The 26,700-nt window shown below is 35.4% G+C and overlaps 2 protein-coding genes across 2 annotated transcripts; one reads left to right on the top strand and one right to left on the bottom strand.

Annotated features, from left to right (window-relative positions):
• The first annotated feature begins 227 nt into the window (after nt 1–227).
• On the top strand, nt 228–10,678 carry LOC121424477 (required for excision 1-B domain-containing protein-like). The gene is made up of 5 exons (XM_041620175.1): nt 228–298; nt 5,506–5,588; nt 7,568–7,772; nt 8,376–8,464; nt 9,442–10,678. The coding sequence occupies exons 1-5, from the start codon at nt 296–298 to the stop codon at nt 9,509–9,511; spliced, it is 450 nt and encodes a 149-aa protein (XP_041476109.1). The 5' UTR covers nt 228–295; the 3' UTR covers nt 9,512–10,678.
• Nucleotides 10,679–15,969: 5,291 nt separating this feature from the next.
• LOC121423694 (transcription factor BTF3 homolog 4-like) lies at nt 15,970–25,791 on the bottom strand. The gene is given in 6 exon segments (XM_041619120.1): nt 15,970–19,374; nt 20,275–20,333; nt 20,335–20,384; nt 21,112–21,258; nt 21,752–21,973; nt 25,684–25,791. Coding segments are annotated over 5 exon segments (468 nt in total). The 5' UTR covers nt 21,920–21,973; nt 25,684–25,791; the 3' UTR covers nt 15,970–19,330.
• Between the last annotated feature and the right edge of the window lie 909 nt (nt 25,792–26,700).

Genomic DNA, 26,700 nt, shown 5'->3' with positions numbered 1-26,700 from the left:
CGCTCACTGCTTTTTCATTAATCTCCATATGCGATGTCTGGGCCCTTAACATTATTGGCTCATTTCACCACCGGCCGCTGCCCCCCCCCCCCAAAAAAAAAGAGACTCCTATACGTTTGAGCTAATAGCAGGAAGACTGCGCTTCCCAAGTCCGACAAAGCGAAAAATCAGGTGATAATTTCAGTTAGTTGCGCAATGGGGAAAGTCCATGTCAGCGGATTGCTGGATGCTGGAACTTCGTTAAGACTTAAGTTGATCAAGATCAGGACAAATACGACTAAAATAAAGTATTAAAATGGTAATGAAACGAATTTCCCGTGATTCAACTGACGAAATTAGTACTCTTATGATCTTATCAATTTTGTGAAGAGATATTGTTTGTGAGTGAATAAAATTGCAATAATCTGGCGTGACCGATGCGAGTGCTCTTTCGCATCCACGTCCAACCAAATATAGCCTACCGTTCCGAACCTGCACCTCCCCGCAGTCGGGATAACGCCAGCTGCCCCGCGTGCGGGCTGGGCTGTATAACCATTTTTTTTTTCTACGAGCTTTATGATGAGAAAGTGCACTCGCGCCATAGAGATATATATCTATCACTAGCGCCGTCTAGCCTTGTATGCTTGGCACCCGCTTACGCTTGATTTTGTCAGTAAATTAGCTAAACTTAACCTTTCTATTCTACATGTTCTAGTTACACACATTTACATTATCTAGTAATTTTAGTCTAGTTCTAGTATATTTTAGTTATAATAACCTTGTTCATTGAATGAGTGGCATGAGTGGTATCCTACTTCCTATCCTGTTGTGTGTCCGGACAGCTTGTGCGTCCGGATGATTAATTTTACTTTTAGAAAGTCATTTGGAAAAAATTACAAGTGAAGTTTCATCAATTTTTAGTGCAAAATGTTAGGAAATATAAAGAACAAAATAGAAGAGGATTACAAGCTTGATCTTGAGTCTTGACAAGTATTGAATTCATATTTTTAGTGTAATCCAAAAGACAAAAAAGAAGGCTTTAAAAAGATAAACTGTCCGGACACCCGACCCCCCCCCCATCCAGGGTGACCAGACGTCCCGTATTTCCCGGGATTGTTCCATATTTTGCTCCTTTGTCCCGGCGTCTCGATAAACCCTTCCCAGGACGCCTATTTGTCCCGTATTTAAGAATATTGAACAAAATGTAGTTAATACATTTAAAAGTGATGAATTTTCATCAAATAACCGACAGATGACGAAGCAGAGATAACAATGAAACTAATTTGGAGATGTAATCGGTGTAACAAATAATATATTATTGAGTTTTCATAACTAGATCTTGTTGTTTCAGCTTTCGTTTTGAGTCTTGTTGTGTATGATATGTTTCATCTAATTTTTAAGTTTGACAATGTTTTACTTTGAAATTTTATTGTCTAAAACATTTTAGTTTTTCAAAATTCTAAAAATGTATCAAGCACCAAATATCATCATGATTTTTGTTAGATGACTGGATTTTTTGTTTGCTTGAATTTTTAACTTTTCCTCTTTCTTTTGTATCATTCTTTGTTCATCTTTATATCCTTCCTGCTTGCCCTTTTTTGTTCCATCTATCTTTATTTCCAATCTTTTTTTCCCTGAAGCTTTCTCTCTCTGTTCATTTGTCTTTCTTTCCTTCTTTCTGATTTCCTTTATTAAATTTCATTTTCTATTTCCTGAATTCATCTTTCCTTAAACTTTTCTTTGCTTCCTTCTCCCTTTCTCTCTTTTTTGTTCTTTCTCTCCTTCCATTATTTTCTCTTTCTTTCATTCTCTCTTCCCTTCATTCTTTCCTCCTTTCATTATTTATGATATATTTCCTTCTAATTCTTTTCCCTTATCATTTCTTTCCCTTTCTTCCTCCCTTCCTGTTTTCTTCTTTGTTTGTTTCTTTCTTCCAAAGAATAAGGGAAACATTTTTAATTCCTTCATTCTTTCTTTTCACCCCTTTTTTCTTATTTTCTTTTTTTCCCTTTTCTCCTTTATTTTGTCTTTCACACATTTATTCATCTTTCCTTCCTTTCTTTCTTACTTTCTATATTCATTTCAAAGAATGACGGAAACCTTTTCTCTCTCTTTTATTCTTTCTTTCATCCTTCTTTTATTCTAACTTTCTTCAATTTTTTCTCTACATTTTCCCCTTCAGTTCGTTTTTTTTTTCTTTCTTTTCACAAGTCTTACACTTTGTATCTTTGTTGATCCTTTTTGTCGATTGTCCCGTATTTCATTTTGTGAAATCTGGTCACCCTGCCCCCATCTATTACCATTTGGTCTCATTTGTACCATTAGCCTACTCATTTTTGTTGTATTTTGATTTTGCCTAAATTATACTTGGCCAGACCTAATAAACTTACTAACATCACGGGGGGGGGGGGGGGGGGGGGGGCTTCCACTTTTTTCCAAAACTGTGTACAAAAACGTAAAAATGACCATAGGATTGTGATTTTTTGCATAGTCAGCCCCTCCCCCCCTTTGAAAACCATTCCGCAGCCCCTGCATCAAATATTTATTTATATTTTTTGAAAGTTTTGAAAAGATTTAATTCTAGTGACCAATTTGGGTATAACAGTACCAAGATCTATCAATATCATATGTCTGCATGGTCCATCTGAACAACAAAATTGTCAGGAATATCTTAGTACATTACAGAGCAATTGTTTTTACTTTGAAAAAACTTCCGTAATTCAGTTATTATTCCAAAAATAGTTAAGGTATGATTGATCTGAGAAACACAAATGAGCTGATAAAGTACTGAAGTGTGATTTCAAAAATTTTCTATTTTAGCATTTCACCATTTTTACTATTGTATTTCCTTATGTTAGAGTATGCCGTTCAAAAATACCTCCGCAACCAGATCCCAAATTTGGTTGGAATCAGGCAGAGCCAGAGGGATCCAAGAGTTTGACCTAATGTGAATGTGAATACAAAATTAGCCCCATTGAAATCAATTTATTATTGACCTGGTTCTAATCTTAATGTTGTGAACCAGGCAAATAATACATTGACTTTATATGAGTTTAATGATATGTATTTATTCTTTATTCTTCTATCATTAGGTGGTCTGTCATGAATATGACAGATCACCTATTATATTCGTCAGATTTTACTTTATTTATTTTTATTGCCAAATTTTGTCGCCAGGTTATCTCAAAATCGGGCCTGTCAAATTTCTTGATTTTCATGTCATGTATGGCTATTATTGTGGAATCGCGAAACGAAACTTTTCAAGGTCATCAAGTCCTGATGACGTCATCTAGGCGCCATTTTGTAAAATTAAATTATTGATCATATCATCGCAACTAATCATCATAAATCATTCATATTTGCATCATATCAAGTTCAGATGACAGGTCATCAGGACATGTCAACAGAGGTCATGCAAAGGTCACGACGCGCACGTACGCGCGCGTCAAAATTTTAAAATTCCCCAAATCAATCGTGGTCAAATTTGGGTACGTTTCAGGCCATTTTGAGCATGTCAAAAATTTGCGCGCGCACAGGTATGCGTGCACGTTTTTGCTCCTACCATCGGTATGCATCTTCGAGTCTTCATTTATTTTATGTCTGTTCACTGTCCATGATCTTCTGATTACTTTGATACCTCATTCAGCCTCTAACGACCAATAATACCCAAATGCGCGTCAATTCAAATGTGCATTACACGCGCGTGCAAACTCGCAAAACAAGTCAAAAGTGGGCAAAAATATGCCTATATAAAATTCACTGTAGCTCTTCAAGGAGTCCGTTGACCCCCAATTTTTTCTCACTCTTGGATAGAGTAAATATCTCATTTGGAGATTGTGTAAATACCACAAAATTATGTTAGAAATAAAAATTACACATTTTTGCAATATACGTCAACGTATTTATGCATATTTGACCGTATCTTTTTTATTAGTGGTTAGTTTTTTCTCAAATTTTGATATGATGTAGTCAAAAAAATTCTCTACAAATAACGTGTGAATAATTTTCACTTTTGACCACAGCATCAATGTGTTGTGAGCTGTTTAAATTTTCGACAAATTTTTCTTGGCCTAATTTTTGCGAATTTTTTAAAGAAAATGTTTTATTAATCAATTTTACGGTCTTCCTGTAAATTTTAAGCCCACTGGTTTTGCGGTTTTTCATGTAAGACATTTTTCGTAGTTTTCCTGAACTTTTTAAGAGCTAATTTTAACATTGTAAAACATCATTTATGCATTTTCTTAGTAAACGCTACAATATCGAGAAGCTATTGTGTTGAAAAATTTCATTCCGGACATTTTGTGGAAATTTACAGATTTTTTTTATTTGGTTATTTTCACTAAATATAACATATAACAGATTTTCAGATACCTTCTGTGAAATAAAAAAAATACAATTTACTTAAATAAATATTTTCTTGAAATTTTGCGGGAAAATTGCCTGTATTTGAATCTTTCACCTAACTTTTTTTTGTAAAGTCATCAAGAAAGAATTTTCAAGTTAATGCTAAAGTCATACACAATTAATAAATCGATATTGAAAATTCTTGACGGAAAATATAATGTGAAATGTTTAGGAATTTCAGAAATTTTGCAAACATTCCCCCCCAAAAAAATCTACTTAATTCTTTCATCAGATACATCACTAGTGAGTTTTGAAGTGAATGCTGTGAAATTGTAGCATTGCAAAATTTCTCATTAAAAATAATTCAAATTTACCAGACGTTTTGAACATTGTGAAAATTCTTGTTTGAAAGCTTTAAAGAAAAAATGTTGACAGAATAAACAATTTTTAAAAAGATTTCCATACAAAACATGAAACTGTAGATTAAAAATTTGCTGCTCTGAAATAGAAGGCTCCTTTCATAGCGCAATTTTGGAAAGCCAATTTCGGTAAATCGTATCAAATTTTTGAGGAGTTTTAAGGCATTTTACGTGCTCCAAACTTCATGTCGTATTTACCGTATTGCATTATCATTGTAATCATGACGGTTGTTATCACCACATTAATAATCACATTTAGCAATGGTAAAAATTTATTCCTAGAATGTCTATGATCAAGATTATGAATCATATCTAAAAAATCATTTCATACAACATCAGCCGACACTGAATGAAAAATCATGACAGACCACCTAATTCGTCCTAATGACGAATTAAAATCTAGTTTATTATTATTATCATAATCTTGTTCATTGAGTAAGTGGTATTTATTAGGCCATATCTTGAGCCCCCATGAATTGATTTTTACCAAATTCCGCTGTTTTTCATCATGACCAGCGAAGCTATGGTATTAAAACATTGAAATGTGAAATAGTTTTTATTTAGTGATGTCATCACTTTGGTGCTCTATTGAGCTTAGAGGCATATACCGTATATGTCACATAATGGGCTATCCATAGTTAAATCACAATTTTACACCAGACATTGAATTAAGCCCATGTTCAGAAAACAGCTAGGCCAATGTCTATGGACAGCCCAATATAAAAATTAAATCATTGCCTACTATTATTTTTATTCATTACAGAAAGTTGAAGGACAAAAGACCATGCTTCACGAGTTTTATTCGCTGCAGGAGGAGAGAGTCAGGGTCTACCATCTATTAGATGAGTAAGTTAATAAGAAGACAATGTCATTAATCCTGAGAGCTTTTTTTTATTAGGTTTAATTAGGTTTCCATATTTTTTCTTCTTTCCTTTGCTGCAGCATAAACATCTTTTTATGATGGATACCAGCCACTGGCGGATCCAGGGGGGGGGGGGGCACAGCTGGCCCTTGCCCTCTTCCTTTTGAGAAGAAAAAGGAAAATTTGTAATGTAAAAATGTCATCAAAACAGAAGTGTGCCCCGCCCCTTATGAAAGTGAAGACCTTTTGTTTTTGCTTGTCACATTTTTTTTTGGATGAAATATCAATTTTGGGTGAAAAATCTTTTTTTTTTGCTTGTCAAATTTTTTCTTAATTTCTTGTTACCCTAGAAAGTAGCCCTTAAAATCAAAGAAATAGCCCCAAATTCCACTATTGCCCCAATGTGGAAAAAAAGATAGCCCCTAAAAATGATTATTTTCTATCCTGGATCAAACAATAATAGTTTGATCAAGGCGGTTTTAGCCATGATGGTGTTTAGACGATCTGAGAATTAGACCATCTGTTCTTAGGCCATGCAGTTTTGCAACTATCATAATTAAAGGACAAGTCCACCCCAACAAAAAGTTGATTTGAATAAAAAGACAAAAATCCAACAAGCATAACACTGAAAATTTCATCAAAATCAGATGTAAAATAAGAAAGTTATGACATTTTAAATTTTTGCTAAATTTTACAAGACATATGCACATCCTGGCTGGTATGCAAATGAGGAGACTATGACTTCATCCACTCACTATTTATTTTGTATTTTATTATATGAAATATGAAATTTTCTGATTTTCTCCTCATTGTCAGTGATACCACAATTCCTCCCTGAACATGTGGAATTAGCATCATTTAATACTATATGGTTCAGTCAAGTTGGTCCTTATTGTAAAATCTAAAAAATGAAATATTGTATAATTCAAACAATAAAAAAAACAAAAGAAATAGTGGGTGATGGACATCATCCACTGACTCACATAGTTGTGCATATCACTGTTTTGGTGAAAAATAAGCAAAACTCTAAAATGTCATAACTTTCTTATTTTACATCAGATTTTGATGAAATTTTTAGCACTATGCTGGTTTGATTTTTCTCTATTTATTGATGTTGGCATTTTCCTGGGGTGGACTTGACCTTTTATTTATGCTCTAGTTGAACACTTCATTGAGAACAATGTAGCTCATTAGACATCTTATTCTAGGCTAACATACATTGTACACTCATGTAATTTCTTTGTATTTGTTATTCTGATACCTCCCTGTTGTATTTATGCATGTGAATCTGTGTTGCATTGATTTCCTTTGATTTAAATTTAGTATTTTGCTATCAACATTTCAGCAAATATCATAGCTTTTATTATGGAATAGATAAAAATTGAGTAGCTAATGACATTGTAAATAATCTTGTAGTATCAACATGCCTGTAAGCCAGTCGCATAAAGAAAATAAGAAAAAAAGAAGACATACAGTATTGTACTGTATGAAAATTTTTGGCTTGTGCCATCACGTTGGGTTACGCGTTTGCCCGATCAACGTGATAATCTTGTAGTATCGACATGCCTGTAAGCCAGTCGCATAGAGAAAATAAGAAAAAAGAAGACATACAGTTTTGTACTATATGAAATTTTTGGCTTGTGCCATCACGTTGGGTTATCACGTTGATCGGGCAAACGCGTAACCCGACCATGTGAGGAAAGGACCCCCTAAATTCCCGAAACGTCAGGTCCAGTTTACCCGACTATTAGAGAAATGGGCACCCTAAATTCCCAAAGGTTTGGGTCCAGTTTACCTGATATTTTTTCGAAAATTATAGCAAAACTATTGAATGGTCAGGTTGACCCAATCGGGTGTTTCGGGAATTAAAGGGGGCCCTTTTCTCAAATGGTCGGATAAACGTGACTGCCCGACCCAACGCGACAACTAATATTTTTTAATCTTTTCCACACATTCTTTACAGAGGGCATAAAGCATACCTAGGGACATCCCCGGACTATGACTTTGTTGCGTATCGTCAGATTGTACACGACAGGACCGAAGATTTCAAGCGTATCTCACAGAGGATTATCGGCATAGAGGCGGCGTTTCGGGAGCAGTACCAGAACATTGCCATCGCAGATTGCTTGAAGAAGATACAGGAAGCCGAGCAGGACAAACTTGAAAAGGTTTGAAGAAAATTCAATTCAGTTTGAAGTTTGCTACAGATTTAGGAATTTGAAGAGGGTTAACTTGAAAAGAAAATAATTGTGCGTTTAACTATGGGCCGCCCAGCATTTTGCGTTGTTGTCTCATAAAAGAAAGCATTATCAACTCTCCTTTGCTTTATTACAATACCCTGTTGCAGTAATCCTGCTCAAGTTGTAATTTTTTTCAGCAACTTAAAAATGCTACCAGCTGCAGGATGAATTCTCCATTGTTTCTTGATAATTTCTCTCACAGGAGATCATGTGCATTGGCTACATTGGCAATGTCTTCTTCTTCAGAAGGAGACATTATTTTTGGGTGTTATTTTTTTTTACAAAGTTTGTTCCAAATTCTTCAGATATGGAACTACCCACGATTTATAAATTCACGATTTTTAATGAACACATGTTTATAGAAGGGGAAATAGATAAAAGTTGTGTTCCTCTAAGATTTTAATGCATTTTCAAACATAAACTGCAATCTTGTTTCCAAGATTTGCATCCCTGCTTTGAGCTATGGACTGTTTTCATTCCAATGAATTTTTAACTGCAATCTTTTCATACTACATGTATTTGTTTTTGTAGACTGCAGCCCTTCAACTGACCAAACAGAGATTGCAGGATGAACCGGGAAATGAGGAACACAAGAGGGAGCTTTCTGATCTTAAACACAGGCAAGTTTTATTATTAGATCTCCCCCCCCAAAAAAAATGATAACAGTTTTGCCATTATGCATAGTTCTTGAGTGGTTCATGATAACCGTTTCCTTCAGTTTATTCTTTTTCACTTTTCTAGTAACTGATTTGGGAAGATATATTCATTAAGTTTTTACACCTGATGCATACTAAATTGTATCCAGTGCAGTGAGGTTATTGGCACCAGCTTTTTGCCTCTTCAATCTCTCTTCTTTGCAACATCTTCATCATTCCCATTGTCCTCCACATTCTCATTATCTTCTATTCCTCTTCATCTTTCTTATCCTTTTTATTTTCCTTGTCCGAGCTCTTCTTTCCATATATCTATCTTGCATTTTCATGTTTTTTTTAAAGGGGGAGTGAACTGTGTTTTGTCTCTCATTGACTGTGTGTTATAGATACATAGTCTTAAAATATACGTTTTTTTTTTACTACTACTCCAGAGTCAGAGAATAGTCTATAATTGTATTTGTAAAGAGAAACTAAAATGTTATGAGAGTAAAAGCTTTTGTTTTGCTACTTGGTAACATAATTATTGCGGTATGAATGTATTGAGTAGTTAATTAGCATATGTTATCATTCAAGTGGGTCTTAATTGCTAGACTGCAATAGTGTTAGGGGTCAGGAAACTGGCCAGATATGAGCAGTTGAGGACTCGAGATGGCGCTATTGGTTCGTATCTGCCTTAAGTACCAAACATTATCCTGTAAATCCACCATGTCCTGCTAAATCACACTAATATGCTTTGAAATTATTCAAATGTCCTGGGGAGTTGTCGGACCAGACATCTTTCCTTGATTTTGATTGGCTGAGGACTAATACCATGGTAATTTCGTATAAATCATCTAGCAAGTCCTTTCGTGAAATGCTCTCTTGTTTTGGGGTTTTTCCAATATGTTCCAAAGTCAAAGAATTAAAAGAAGAGTATGATAACAAAATATTCTCTTTGTTTCCAGATTGGCAGTTGTGATGGAGAGGATAACAGATGCAATGGAAGATCTTAAGTATGAAACCGATGGGTTATGACATCATCACTTATATGATCAATGAACAAAGTCTTCATGAGGAATAGTATCTCCTGGAGGAAGAAACAATTGTTGCCTTGATGACGAAGTACTCCATGTACGTTGTCTCGTGGATGATCAGCTGGATTAATTCCTTTAAAAATGGAATCAAAGGGTGAAGATTCTCATATGAATGGCCTGCAACAGGGTTTTCTGCTTTCCCCTCCCCTATTCAAGGACTGAGGTCATGGATGATCAGCAAAAGACCAGGAACACTTTGTTTGGCTTTGAATGCTCAATCAAAAATTAATTGGGTTGTATTTGTGATATTGGTTGATATTCTCAAAGACAATGGGCCCACCTCATAAAATTTGTTATAATCACAAATTTGCCATCTGTTAAAAGCCACTGAAATCCTTCAATCTGCTTGGCTGACAGTAAATATGTTATAAATGTTGTGCATTTGTTATTATAACAATATGAAATAGGACCCACGCATTTGGTAGCAATGGATTGATCAGTAAATCTAGCTTCCAATTATTCTACAGGCACAGACCTTCGGTGCTTCACATAGTGCAAAATGGGGAGTCTGAAGTAGAAGACTATATCCACTCATGTTCTGTAGCTACTTCTACATTAATTTTGGAGTATAGTCTCCATCATAGACATGAAAAAATTCTAATAGTCATATTTGAGTCTGTGAATGCAGACTAGTTTCCAATCATTCATTTTAGCGTATAGTCTCCATCATAAGCATGCTTTTTTTTAATGATGTCAACTTTGAGTCTGTGCATGCAGACTAGATACCAATTATGGACCAAATATTTTATGTACCGGTATACCTACAGTACACAATATTGTACCATCTTGTTAAATAAAACTTATCCATGTCAAATAAAGCTCAATTTCAAATTCATATAAAATTACCTCCAAACTATTTTAAAAGTTTCATATTTTAACTTGTCATTAGCAAGACAAATGAAAATAAGTATATGATGTATATATTTTCCTTGATGACATGGGGATAAGTGTCAAAGAGTCAAGTGTTATTAAAAGGTGTCATTTTTTTTTAGATTCATCTGTTTTTCTCACGTCTGGTCTATTGGAGTGATGCAAGAAACTGGCAATCAATTGCAAGTCAATTTTGGGTCACAAAATTAACCATAAGTCCTGTCATGTCCCCACTCTCCTTTTTGTCTCACCTGCGAAGCAGAGTGAGACTATAGGCGCCGCTTTTCCGACGGCGGCGGCGTCAACATCAAATCTTAACCTGAGGTTAAGTTTTTGAAATGACATCATAACTTAGAAAGTATATGGACCTAGTTCATGAAACTTGGCCATAAGGTTAATCAAGTATTACTGAACATCCTATTAAAGTTTCATGTCACATGACCAAGGTCAAAGGTCATTTAGGGTCAATGAACTTAGACCATGTTGGAGGAATCAACATTGAAATCTTAACCTGAGGTTAAGTTTTTGAAATGTCATCATAACTTAGAAAATATATGGACCTAGTTCATGAAACTTGGACATAAGGTTAATCAAGTATCACTGAATATCCTGCATGAGTTTCACGTCACATGACCAAGGTCAAAGGTCATTTAGGGTCAATGAACTTTGGCCGAATTGGGGATATCTGTTGAATTCCCATCATAACTTTGAAAGTTTATGGATCTGATTCATGAAACTTGGACATAATAGTAATCAAGCATCACTGAATATTTTGTGCAAGTTTCAGGTCTCATGATTAAGGTCAAAGGTCATTTAGGGTCAATGAACTTTGGCCAAATCGGGGGTATCTGTTGAATAACCATCATAACTTTGAAAGTTTATTAGTCTAGTTCATTAAACTTGGACATATGAGTAATCAAATATCACTGAACATTCTGTGCGCGTTTCAGGTCACATGACCAAGGTCAAAGGTCAATGAACTTTGGCCGAAGTGGGTGTATCAGTTGAATTACCATCAAAACTTTGAAAGTTTATGGATCTGATTCATGAAACTTGTACATAAGAGTAATCAAGCATCACTGAACATCCTGTTCGAGTTTCAGGTCACATGATCAAGGTCATGTAAGGTCAATGAACTTTGGCCATGTTGGGGTTTTTTGTTGAATAACCATCATCTCTCTGTAAGTTTATTGGTCTAGTTCATAAAAAGTGGACATAAGAGTAACCATGTATCACTGAACATCTTGTGCGAGTTAGAGTAGTATTCAAAGTCAGCACTGCTGCTATATTGAACCGCGTGATGCAGGTGAGACGGCCAGAGGCATTCCACTTGTTATGTAGTACATACATGTGTCTGTATGTCTCTTAAAAAATAATAAGGTACAGCAATTATCTAGATAACAAATAAGTTATCAAATATTAAAGATTTGCATTATTCTGGTGAAACAGTTTTAGGCATGTCTTCATAAATATTCATTTGGTGGGCTGATGTCTTATCCCCACTTGTTATTTTGTATTTTATTAGGTGGTCTGTCATTTATGACAGATCACCTTTTAATTTTGTCAGAATTTTCTTTTTATTTCTTTCTTTCTTTATTTTTACGGATTTTCTTGTCGCCAAGTTATCTCAAAATAGACTTGATCAATTTCATTGAATTTCATGTCATCTATAGGATCTGTCATGGACACGTCAAAATAAGCTTTTCAAGGTCATCACGTCATGATGACGTCATCTAGGCGCCATTTTGTAAAATCACATTATCAATCACATCTCCATTATCAATTATCAAAAATCAATCAAATTTACATCACATCAACTTCAGGTCAAGGGTCATTAGGTCATGTCATCAGAGGTCACCTGGAGGTCACGACGCGCGCGTATGCGCGCGTCAAAATTTAAAAATGCTCAAAATCACTTTTTGACCAAACAAGAGTACGTTTTAGGTCATTCTAAGCATTTCAAAAATTTGCGCGCGCGTTTCCGCGCGTAACGCCTAAACGCAACACAAAATCACCGTTTTTTTTACATCATTTCATTGATAATAAAATTCTGAACAATTTGATACCTTGATCAACCTTCTACGACCATTAATGACGAAATTAACACCCGTTAAAGTTTGCAGCACGTGTGCGCGCGAGCTCTCACTATAGGCCATATATGGGCAAAAACATGCCTATTGAAAATTCACTGTAGCTCTTTAAATAATCCGTTGACCCCCAATTTTTTTTTCATATATCGATAGAGTATGAGTTGTAAATTTGATTTCATGTCATCAATGTCCCTAAATTATATCGTGACGTCATCAAAATGGCGCCTAAACTAAAAATTTCATTTTTTCAAAAATGACGTCATCAAATTTATGCAAATTTGGTTGTAACTTTTCGAATATAGATCGTTTTTCGCCCAGATTTCGATATGTTGTAGTTTAGAATGTACTCTTTCTCCTCAGTAAACATGATTATTCGTTTTGAGAAACGCATCATTGCGTAAAACAGCGATGAAAAGAGGCATGTCATTTTTCCTCATTTTGCGTGTAATCTCTATGGGACATGACTTTTTCTCAAAACCAGATTCGACATTCCTCTATTTCGTGAGCCATATCTCCATTTTTTCTTGTCAGTTTTCTTTAAGCTTTTAGTATGTTGTAGCTGAGATTCTAAGCTTTCGGAAGTGTCCCCTTTATTTTTTGATCAGATGCCGGGATCATGCCCGTATTTCACTTGCAAAATTGGACTTGTAATTCTCAAAATTGCTTACGTGTATTCTCTATGGGGAATATCGTGGCTTTGACTGCTTTCTAAAGGGCGCGGGTTCGAGTCCTGGGGTGAACAAGATGAATTTTTTTTTTCACTTTTTTTTTTCTTTTTGCCACTTCTTACATGATCCTTTATGATAATTAAAAGGTATAAAAGTTTAAATTTAGCAAGATAAAACAGATTATAATTGCTTTTTTCATATCACATGTATTTTGCGTGTAATCTCTATGGGACATGACTTTTTCTCAAAACTAGATTCGACATTCCTCTATTTCGTGAGCCATATCTCTATTGTTTCTTGTCAGTTTTCCCTGAGCTTTTAGTATGTTGTAGCTGAGATTCTGGGCTTTCGGAAATGTGCCCTCCATTTTTTGATCAGATGCCAGGATCATGCCCGTATTTCGCTTGCAAAATTTGAATTGTAATTCTCAAACTTGCTTACGTGTATTCTCTATGGGGAATATCGTGGCTTTGACTGCTTTCTAAAGGGCGCGGGTTCGAGTCCTGGGGTGAACAAGATGAATTTTTTTTTCACTTTTTTTTCTTTTTGCCGCTTCTTACATGATCCTTTATGATAATTTAAAGGTATAAAAGTTTAAATTTAGCAAGATAAAACAGATTATAATTACTTTTTTCATATCACATGTATTTTGCGTGTAATCTCTATGGGACATGACCTTTTCTCAAAACTAGATTCGACATTCCTCTATTTCGTGAGCTATATCTCCATTGTTTCTTGTCAGTTTTCCCTGAATTTTTAGTATGTTGTAGCCGAGATTCTAAGCTTTCGAAAATATGCCCTCCATTTTTTGATCAGATGCCGGGATCATGCCCGTATTTCGCTTACAAAATTGGAATTGTAATTCTCAAATTTGCTTACGTGTAATCTCTATGGGGAATATGCTAGCTCAATGGATAACGCATTTGACGTGTTCGTCCGTATTGCTGACGTGTAGGTCCGTGTTGCTGACGTGGTGGTCCGTGTAGCTGACGTGTAGGTCCGTGTTGCTGACGTATTGGTCCGTGTTGACGACGTGCTCTGCGGCATGATCCGTGTAGATCCGTGTGAAGCTGCCGTGTTGATGCCGTGTTCACAGTCATCTGGGGCAAAACTATCCCGGACCTCCCCGGATCATGCCGGCATTGCCGTGTTGATCCGTGAGGTATAATCATCTATCTTGTATGTATCTGTTTGAAGATGTATGTCTGACGATTGTCATCACCACATCAATAATCACATTTAGTAATGGTCAAAACTTATTCTTAGGATGTCTACGATCAAGATTATCAATGATATCTAAATGATTTATTTCATACATCAGCCGACACTGAATGACAAATCATGACAGACCACCTAATTCGTCCGCATGACGAATTAAATTCTAGTTATATGAAATTATGTTTAACATTTCTCTACCAAGAACTAAAACAATTGGATATCATTTACACATGTATGAAAAAATGAAACAATTATGATTTCATGTAATAACATAAGAAAGAGAAAGTGGGGGATATGACATCAGCCTAACTAATGAATATTAATGTGCATATAACTGTTTTCACAAAATATTGATCAACTTTAAAATTCAATAACTTCATTATTTGTAATTCAATTTTTATGAAATTTTCAGTGTTTTATTTTGTGAATATTACCAAATTATTCAGATATAAAAATTTTCAGCCCGGACCATCCCTTTAAAAACCGGGGGGGGCGTAATTTGACCCCCCTCTCGACAAATTTCATCACTACGCCACCGTCGCGCTAAGTTTTTTGATCGTCACTCTATGACTTTTTACTTTCAAGTCTTGCACATCTTTTAAGACCAAAATTGCGACGCCCGGGGACACGGTTCTGAAATTACGCAACATTTTGTAAGTGCATGTCAGACACAAAAACGTGATTCCGTGTACAAAGTCAATGCAAATTGTGTTTTTGAACCAAAAATCATAGTTGTATCATTTTTACTTTTGTTGGTTTAAATGGATTTATTTTATGCTTTTAATGATCGCAGAAATGTCCCCGACAAAGTTCATTGGAAAAAAACAATAAAAAAACCAAACATTCGAAAAAACAGAAATATGTAAGAATTTAATTATATTTTTGCAATTTTTTGTAGATATTTGTCAGAAATGTTATAATTGATACTCCACATTAGCATTCAACTAGCAATATAAATTGAGTTAAAGGAAAAAACATACACAAAAACAAAATTTAGGGCAAATTTCATATGCTTATATTTGATTAATTTTTGAAAATTTTACCAGTCTTGTAGTTTACATCCGGCTCTGATCAGCGGCCGAGATCTGAGGGGGGGGGGGGTCAAATTGACCCCCCACCCCCGTATATACTGGTCTGAAATAGCCTAGTTAAGATAGGGTTAAATCAGTAGTTATTTCAGTAGTAATTATTTTCATTCTTGGAGGACAATTTAATCATATTTTCAGCCTAGATTACCCCTTTAACTCTTATTCCTCTTCCAATTTCACTCTTTCACATTCTGTTTCTCTTATTTTTATCCTTCTACAAAGTTATAATTACCCTATTAATGTGATATTGCCCTCTTCTTGATTCTTGTGGGTGTTTCGTAAAGTTACGCACGACTGGAACATGTTTTTCGGTCATAAATCAATTACATAGGGCTATCACATAGCACAAGAAAGGATCACCAGTCCTGCGTAAAAGTCAATCGTAACTTACGAACAGCTTTATGAAATGCCCACCTAGACCACAATAAGTATGCATGACACAGAAAAGGAAAAATTGCAATTGTCTTTACAATGTACAGTGTACAACAGTTTTGTACTTTTTATTGTACTGTTTACTCACCAAAATTAACTGCATGTTACATGTACATGTATGTTTATAGAAAATGTTTATTATACAATTTGATGAATTAATCATGAATCTTAGATCCACAAGCATTTTTTATAACATTTTTTTGTGTGGTGGTTGTAATACCAAATAAATTTATCCTAAATCTCAGTCATTTAGTATTCAAAATATCCCTATTAGGAAGTATAGAAAACATAAACACCTCCAGACTTACGAAGAAAATGTGTAGATAAGTTGTTTTACTTGATTTCAAGAATTCCCTTCAAAGGTTCCCAGATCTTGTAATAAATTATCATTTCAATATTTAATGATACAATTTCCATAATCTACAGTGATGCTAGAAAGTTAGTGAACCCCATTAGAAAATGCACTCCTTCATGCCGAGTGTTTAACATAAACAATGCTACAATGTCCGATGAGCCCAGAGAAACTAACTATATTGAATAAATATTTTATCACCTGACTTCACAATATCTTAAAGATGACAGAATTTGAACACTATTTAATATGTTCATTTTCTGGAGGGATAACTAACTTTTTAGCACCACTGTAAAGCATATTACTAGGGTGACAGACTGTGGTCTCAAATTGTAGGGAAAATCTTTATAAAAAAAAGAGACTTAGAGTCAAATTGTGTTTCTCATGTAAAAAACGATGCCACTGTGATGTCAGAGAAGGGCAGTTAAGCTTTTTTTTTACTCTCCTGAACATCTCTTTTGAGACAAGTTCTGAGGGAATTGTTCAGAATTTTGAAGGAAAATTTATAGCTTAACATGCAATAAATATCAAATTAAAAAAAAAGATTTTTATTTACATTAGATTAATGATGTTTACAAAGCACCCAAAAGAAATGGATATCAAAGTGGGAACAAAAATCAGAATCGAAATAATTCTCAGTTAAGACTGTTTTGGACAATTACATGTAAATAGTAGTATAACAAGCGATAACTAGTAAACTAAAGTATTCTCAAATACAAAATATAGTTAAAATACAGCGGCCTTTCTATTTGATTCTACAAAATTTTAAATACAAGGACATTCAATTTAGATTTCATAAAACAATTTGCCCTTCCCTATCTTGTTGCTTTTTAACATTTCAACTTAAGGAAAAAAATATGAATGAAAAGCAAAGTGCCTGTATAAACCTAATTCCATGAAGGTCTAACACTGTACTTTATTCACATTTAATTAAAAAATGGGGGGGGGGGGCGGTAATTTAAACTTGAATTCTTACAAAATTCAAGACAAAATGTTGAATTGTTATCAATACAGACATTTAATTTGAACCAAAATTTTTGCAATATCAGAGACATCTTACATGCTCTTTCTTGAGAGATATTTCATACCAATTTTATGAACAGGCACTCTCTAACAATTTTATCATCACACAAATTTAATAATATATTTTCATATTATCGCAAATGGGTCCCGTTTCATGAAAACTTGTTATAATAACAAATGAACAATTTATACAATCAGCCAATCAGATTGAATGATTTCAATAGCTTTAACTGTTATTCCAAATTTGTTATTATAAAAAGTTTTATGAAACAGGACCCGAGGAGGGCTCCCCCATGGTAACACCGAAAGCTTTGATCCGTTTCGTCAATTTCATTGGACTATAATCCTCGCTTCACTACACATCCCTACAGAGATTGACAAAGAGTTTCTGCTGTCTGTAAAGGGGACCAATGCCCCAGATTCATTGATTTTTGCTCTTCACATATTTTTCATTAAAAATATAGGTCTATGAATGATTGAAGTTTTGAAAATAATCAAGAACTAGAAATCAACATCACCTTGATGCAATTTCATAGCAAAGTAAGAATCAAAGTAAAATTGAATCAGCACCCCGGTTTTTAGGGGAATAATAAATTAAGCCTATGGGGCATCAGTCCCTCCGACAAAGTGCAAATTTGCTAGCTGTCTAGGTAGGAAAACGAAGTTAAAAGATGTTTAAAAACCCCAGACAGATTTCAGCGGTCTACCTCGACTCTCTCCGGAGGTCAGTTTCCCTGGATGAAAACTCCACGACCGAGCGACCACAAAACAAAACACACAATAGAGGAAAGTCATTTTACAAACAACATTCAAGAATATAACCCTAAAACCTACAATGACACTATTGGAATTTTTCAGTGACTTATTTGTAAGAGTCAGTTTTGAACACCTACCGGATATTGCAAATAATATTCTATATAAAACATGGTAAACCAGTTATGAAGACATGACCTAAAAGCTGTAAATTACACATCTTTTATACTATTGTACGTATCAGTAAATTAAGCTGGGAATTATCATTAGACACCATGTAATCCAATGTGACAAAGTAAATCAAGTTTGATAACCGTAAATCTTGACTGGTTTCAAGTGGTCATGATCGGTTCCGATTTGCTACCATACAAAAATATCAACTTGACAAGGGTACCAATCAGAAACAGTTGCAACAAGTTGAAACCAGTTAAGACATACAATAATCAAATTTTAAACTCACTATTGCATACATCTTGGTCAAGTGCCTGGTTAGTGGATACTAACGAAACCATTCACTCATTATTGTATTCAACAGTTTAGTATGTGTTTTGGTTCGACAAACGGCATGAATTTTCCTTCTAATACAACAAACATGATATACAAGGTGCCTCATCATTACAAACTGCATGAAACAAGTGAATGAAATCAGTTTTAACCCAAGGAATTCACCAAGATGTACAAGAAAATAGCATCAAGTTGAAGAAATTAGTTTGTTGTCTCACGATGGATCAAACATTTGCGAGTGTTTAAACATCTTTTTACTCTGTGAGTCAACCGATTAATTTCTTCAACTTCATCCATCGCCACGATGAACCTCTTCCACATCACGAAAATAGCAATTCATTAATTTTTTTCTGTTGTGTTACTATACAGAAATTTGTTGATACTCCATGACCTCTCTGTGAAAAAATCACGAGCTTGAAAGATTAGAAAACATGAAAACTTATTCATATAAAAAAGTAAAATATACTGTGTATACGATATAAAGAGTTCTACAAAGGTCTTCCAAAGTAAGATGAGGTACTTCTCCCCTCCGAACATAAAGGGGTCAAGAAGAGCTTAGAATATAACTCCTCTTGGTAAGCAGGATGAAAACAAATGCCAGTTCTTTTGCTGACAAAAGTCCAAGCTGGCCTAAGCTGAGGGCAGCAGCAGCAGGAAAAAGTCCGGTAATAGATCAAAATTCTTGAGAATGTCTCCACACTTGGCTTGTCATGACACAAAGCAGGTCTCCAGAGTAGTCTGTCCCTCAGAGGCCCCTCTTCTCTAAGATTCCTGCTTGGACGGCGCATCAAAGTCACCAACCAATTCTATGAACAGAAGAAAAATGGACAACCAAATTGAATATCTTTTGCAAGGTTATACCTACACAAAATATCTAATTAAAAAATGCAGATAATATAAGCGAATTAACCATTTTCTCAAAATTTCAGGAGGCCCTTCAATATACACTTTTTTTTAATTTAAATGGATCACTTTCACTGAAAAATTATATAACACTGTATTCTCCTTCCTCACATTATTTTTCTACCTCACTACAAACACAAATATTGTTAAGACTGTTTTATTCAATGAGAATCATATCCACCGCAAATACGAATGTTTTTGATCTACTTTAGAACAAAAATAAGATTCCAAAACACAATACTTGCAAAATTTCAAAAAGGCTGCTACACAGGCCAGACTGTGTTGTTTTGTACGGAGATGGATAGATATTGTACTACGCCAGTTTAGTTTGTTTTGCGCGAGCAAATGGGTGGTTGACTGTCAAACACTTGTAACGTTGCACGCTTACTGTCCATAATGTACCGTTGCACGGTCAGGAACAAGGTGACATTACTATAAAATTTAGGATTCAATGCACTGCACTTAATAAATGCAGGTACAATACATTACGATTTACTGGCTAAATGCGCATTGCTACTGCAGATCAGATGCGAGTTTGAGGGATTTTGCTTTCAATAACTCATTCTTATTTTCATAGATTAACATTGGAAAATTTATTGTTCATATTTTCCCTAATTTCCCAAGCGTTGTACAACACGAATAGCAAATATTCTTATTTGTGCGATGGTGCAACATTTCACCTACGGTGAAAGACACTTAATTCAACTTGGCTACACCTTGTTGAATAGAGCATCTTTCGTTCACCTTACACGAAATCTCGCACCATCGCACTCATGCCTATACGCTATTTGTATGATATTTACCTGGTACGTCCTCTTCTTCTTCATCAATAGTATCAGGTTTATCTGCCTTGCCACCCGTCTTCAATAGGCATACCATCACCAGGCTTTCCAAAACTTGAACCATCCATGCCCTGTATAGATGGACATTTTTTTTAGAATCAGTCACAGTGGCATTTTATAACTGAAATATTAGAGTGTACTCTAAATCTACTTCAAATTTGAGATATCAGTAGTAGTGATTCCAGTGATAACCTGCTTCATGAAACAGGGTCTGTGTTGGGTTCATGACATTTGCTCTGGCGGCAACTGCACCGATGGAAAATCTGCGACATTTAAGCCAAACTTAAAAAATAAACCTCCAAAACTTAATAAACCTTAATCCTTATCTTCATATCATTCTAAACCAAAAACTCCATTACATTCCTGACTTCACCCCTATGTCCTCTAAGATATCAAGACCAGGGAAAATGTCGAAGGAGCAAATATCGAGTGACCCTTTGTTGACCCAATAAATTGGGCTTACCAATTGATTTGTAATACGGACAGTGACCAATCAAAATTAAGAATTTCAATAGCGGGTAAGTTGCCAAATTTATGTGATTGAAGTTCAAAGAGATAGGATTTTACCAAATTGATTTCATAATTCCAGAAGCTTATAACAATGACCTGTAAGTTGCTATTGATGAAATAATTTGAGGACCATGGAAGATATTGGACTTTGAAATTAATTCATGGTACTGACGGTGACCAATCAAAAATTTCATAATTTCAGTAGCTTTTAACATTAACTTGCATAGTTGCTACTGATAATGAAAATGATTTGAGGTGCATGCTGACTGGAGAAAAGATTGGACTTACCAATTGATTCATGATACTAGGAAGCATATCTGTAAGCTGCTTGTTCTCTGCATGCCCACTGATTGCAAATGTGTTGGCTGCTAATGATGCCTGTACTTTTGGGTTGTTGAAATGAATCACAGTGCCGTCATCTTTGATCATATTAACCTGTTGGGGAAGATTTGAAAAAGAGCATCTGGAGGAATAACAGAATATTGTAGCCAGTTTCATGAATGCATTATTATCCATCAACTATCTTTCCAAATGGCATCACTTGAGGATTTTGCTCAAACTTTTAGAGCTTGTCTGAAGTAGTAGTCTGGAGCCTTGGTCAAGATTAAATGTGAATTATATGGGTACTGCCCTCTGATTTTATTTTCAACTGTCTTTTCTTTATGAGAATTTGCAATTTGGTAATAGGCTAGCTCCCTCACGAGGTAATGTTTTTGAAAAAAAAAAATTTGCAAAGTGTTTTAATCATTACCCTTCATAACATAATTTTCAAAATTCTTTAATAACGGCTTTTCGTAGTCAACTTCAAGTGTGCTGAAATACATAAAGACAAAAATAATTTTTCATGAAGGCCTAATACTTTCCTTTTTTGTTGAGGGGGAAGGGGGGGGAGCACATTAAACTTGAAATTAAATGAACATATACTTACCTCTTCAATACCGGGTATATTATTTACAGCTAATTTCTTTAATGATCCTTGTAATTTCTTGTCATCTGTTGTTGTGGATTTGTGGATGACTTTCTTTTTTCTCCTAGCGCTACCTTTGCCACCTATTCTGACTTCCTTTTGGAGCTTTGACAACTTATCAGCATTCATCTTGACTAAATGTGGTGAAGAACTGAAGCTCCTAAATTTGCCAACTCCTTGTATCTATTTTGCAGAATATTGGAAAGAAAAAAAAAGTGATTTCAGTAATGTGCGTATGTATGTAGTCAACGTTCATTGACCCTATTGACCTTGGTCATGTGACCAAAAAACGCACACTTGTATAACAGCGATACTTGATTATCCTAATACACATCCATGTTTCAAGAACCAATAAACTTAATAAGTTATGACATTTCAAAAGGTACCCCAACATGGTCTGAGTTCATTGACCCTAAATGACCTTAATCATGAGACCTGAAACTTATGCATGACAATTAGTGATATTCTATAATTTCAAAGTTATGACATCTCACATAAAAAAACTTAACCTTGGTTACGCTTTTTATGTTGATAACCAAAATGCACTTTTCTTTTAAGCACCATTCACAAGACTCGAAAAACAATGACCGCCTTTGGCCGAATTACTCCTCCGATCACATCACATAATCAATAATTTGAAAATCCATATTACTACAATTTCACAAATTTGTGTTTATATTTATTGAAAAATTATTTTTCTTGCAAGATTATTTAACTCCAATTGAGAATTTGATTGGTAAGTGGCAGCAGTGCAGTGATGCTCAATTGAGACCGATGGATCATGCAGCTCCAGCCTGCCACTGGCATTGCCTGGCCTTTTATGTATGCTGACTGTGTGTATACCGGTAATACATGTGTGCGTAGATAAAAAAAAAACTGGCTTGCCATTTGAAAAGTTGAAAATTGTTAAAATGCGTGCAAAAATGGGGGAAAATGCAAACTTTGAAAAACTTCACAGAACTAGAACTATAGATCGTTTTGCATTTGCATCAGATCTCGGACTATAGTCCTACTTATGAATATTCATAAATTGAGCTGCAATGTCCGTGCATGCGTAATTTGTGATCTTTTGGAATCGGCAGTGAATTAATCTGTGTGAGAACACCGTTTAATGGCTCTAAATCACAAATTTTGACATTGATAAAAGCATGGAAAAGAAGTGAAACTTTGTGAAATGTTAAAGTTGTTATAAATGAATTGAGGTTATTTTGTTGCATGAGTTTTATATTTTCCCCCCATCAAGTGACACCTTTGTCACTTGGACGAGCAGAGTGAGTTTAAAGGCCCAATGTTTGGGTAGGTGTAGCGTGCCGCAATGATGTGGAGTGGAGCCTACACAAGCATAACTTGAGCCAAGGCTAGACATTAACGGTGGCCTAGGGCCACCAGAAATTCACCTTGGGCAACTGAGATGACAGCAGGCATATTTCTACAGTAGGAGTGCTGGTCCAAAAATTGGGATTGTCCCAGAAAACAAAAATGTCCTCATAAACCAAGACAAATCATGTCTTGATAAATTGAGATTGTCCTTGTTTAATGGGGACAGTTTTTTTTTTCACTTACCCCTGTGGGACATAGATGGCAATCACTAGGATTGAGAGTGCTAAAAATAGATTCAGTGACCTCAATTCCCCCCAGTTTAACATTTTTCATGACTTGCCGTCTTCCAACCAACAATGTATTATGAAACTGGATATGATTACATTAACTAGCGTACTTGATTGGTGTCGGCTCTTAAACTGTCAGTCGGCAAGGCCCTGTGTTAATGAGCAAATTATGGGCAAAATTTTTAAGTCCCCTCGGGGCTGAATTCATGTCCCTGCAAAATTTCGTAAATTGTGAGACTTTCTTTCTCAATTTAACCGCTTTCTCCTTGAGTAAAATTGATTACTTTTGTACCATGGGGAAGATTAAATGTTACTCTTTTAATATTGGTTATTTCTTTTGAATAAAATATTTTGATAAATAAGTGATTTTTTACCTGAAAAGACGCATCAAACAGAATTTTCTTCCTCTGTTTCACTTGCAAATTGTGCAACATTCTGTGTTTAAGGCACAAACATTATTTATATCAGAAAGCTCAAACTCTTTACTTTCTTACAATATCACTCTTGATATGTGGCATCTTTTAGATGGGTCAGCATCTGGGGAGTAAAAGTCATATGGTCACTCCCCACCATTGGTGGCGGAAGCCCAAAATTTTAGGAGGGGACAACCAAAAAAATTTTGACAAGCAAAAAAAAAAAAGGTTCTCAACTCAATAATTTTAGGGGCGATGTAGGAAAATAAATTGACAAGCAAAAAAAAAAAAATAAAGGTCATCAACAAGGTCCTCCTCAAATTAATGGGGGGGGGGGGGGAAATGTCCCCCCGCCGCCTATGCTCCCCACTGATGCCTGGGATCCCAAGCTATATTCACCCACGTAAAGGTACAAAACCTGAAACTTTCGCCCCCAAGAATTCTACTTTCCCTCTAAAAGATCTAGCCCTAAAACATGTACCGGGTACATGGGGTCCAACTTCATTGCCAACATTTCTGTGATATTGATTTTATTTTTAAGAATTCATAAAAAATACAAGAAATTTGTTATGAAAAGTTTGGAAGAGCTTACGAAAGTGTTTACGCTTGGCGACAGTACGCAAATCGTACTGTCGCCAAGCGGAAGACAAAGAAATTAAGATGGCAACGTAAACAGGGCCGTAAGCTCTTCCCATCTTTTCATAACAAAATTCTTTTTTTAATGAATTCTTCTTTAAAAATAAAATCAATATCACAGAAATGTTGTTGGAAATGAAGTTGGACCCCATGTACATGTTTTAGGGCTAGGCCCTAGATCTTTTAGAGGGAAAGTAGAATTCTCGGGGGTGAAAGTTTCAGGTTTTGTACCCGTACGTGGGTGAATGAAATTTATACTTATAGCTTGGGGATATCGGGATCCCAGGCGTCAGTGGGGAGTGACCATACGTAGAGTACGGTATATGACTTTTACTCCCCAGACGCCTCCAGGCTAGGCAGTAGAGGCGCACGGCCAATATGGGAGACTCTCTCCAATAGGGGAGACAATCTCCCACATTGGAGACTTGCTTTGCAAAAGGACAAAAGAAACAACACCAACAAAAGCATGATTTTTTTCCACCCAAAATTTTGTCTCATTGAGGTCAGAAGCCCATTTGTTTTGTGTGTGATTGACAACAAAAATCCTTATCAAAACAAAAGTAGACGGTGAATTTTTAAAGTAGACAGTGAAAAGGGGTAATTTTTCATGAGGAATCTGCTTATCACATTTTTATTTGCCGCCAAGGTAATCCTTTTGCCGCAAATGTAAACAAAGGAAATTGGTTTCCAAAACTGGAGACTGTCTCTGAAATTGGATACCCAAATTCTTCACAAAAGTCTCTGATATTGGAGATAATCTCCCACATTGGAGACAGTCTCCAATATTGGCTGTGCACCTCTACTGCTAGGAGCCTCCTCCTAATTCCATGGACATGGCGATATGCGCTGCATACCTTTGCACTGCAGCTGCACATGACGTGCATACAATACATAAACCCTGCTGCTCTGAGCTAGCTGGGCAGGGGTGATCGGCGGGGTCATGATGCGCTCCATCCCAAGCCAGGCCCAAGCCCTGCATTGCCTGCAACTGCGCTGGTTTGAAACTTCACGTGCAAACACACGAACAGATCATACGCACACTCGCCCAAGTCGGTCACATTGCATTGTCATATTACAATTACAAACCGAAAAATGTCTACTTTATACAAATGAAAAATTAAAATCTTGGGAGGATATAGATTGAGCTTTAAAAGCATATACATAATAAGTTTAAATTCCATCATGAAAGTACCTAAAAATATTGATAAAAAGTCATTCAAATAAGATTATAACTCACCGGTATACTATAAACCACGAGGCTGCATACACCAATATAAAATGGTAGAATGTGACGTCATCAGACTTTATCTATTTCGTCAATTGAGTTTTACAGTTTTGCCAATCATTCATTATTTTTGACAAAGGATTTCAAATTATTAAAAATAATTAAAATTTCAATTAATATATGAAATAATATTTTTGTATTCTTAATTGCAAATGTAATAAAAATTGTTCATATAAATAAACTTGTTGAAAAAGCCTAAATGAATATTAATGATGATGAATATTCATATCGTAATCGGAATCTGAGATATTCCATCCCGGAAGTAGATCATGTAGCAGATGATAAATAAACGAAATATAAAGCCAAGTCAAAATCGATTTTCTTTTAAAATATAGCACTTTGCGGTATGACTATTGTTAAAATTACTTAGATAGTATGTAACACATAGTGGCCCAACTGCTTTCGAAAAATATGGTATTCATCTGTGACCTTAAAATTGTAAGTACAATCAATGGAACAGCTGGCGCGCCACCAATACAAAGTAACGCGCGAAATCTTTCTTGCAGCTGATTCAAAGATCCTTAATGTAACAAAAATCGCCTATTACGCGATTCGCCCGATCGGTAATTGTAGAATCGAACCTTAAAATGCTAATACACACATAATCAGGCGTTTCTTTCGAAAGTATAATGGGAATTATTAATCCTTGGTTAGACTGGCAACTCAGACTATTTTCCCCTCGGGGCTTCGCCCCTCGGAAAAAATAGTAATTCCAGTCCAACCTCGCATATGAAAGTTTTTTTCTATGATTTTTCTGTCAGGTCATCATCGGATCTTCTGTGAAAGTCTTTCTTATCTTTTTTTCTTCTTCTTTTCTGCTTTTCGTTCAAATCTACTTATCGTCGCGTCCGGGCATCGATATCTCCACTAAAAAGGGAATAATGGGCGTAAAGGGGCGTAAACGTCCCGATCCTGCAATTTTTATCACAAGCAAATCTTACTTACACTTACCGGTATGTACGAATTTTG

This window comes from Lytechinus variegatus, chromosome 11 (assembly GCF_018143015.1).
Source record: "Lytechinus variegatus isolate NC3 chromosome 11, Lvar_3.0, whole genome shotgun sequence".
In the NCBI taxonomy this organism is placed as follows: domain Eukaryota; kingdom Metazoa; phylum Echinodermata; class Echinoidea; order Temnopleuroida; family Toxopneustidae; genus Lytechinus; species Lytechinus variegatus.
This window is presented reverse-complemented; position numbering and strand designations above follow the sequence as displayed.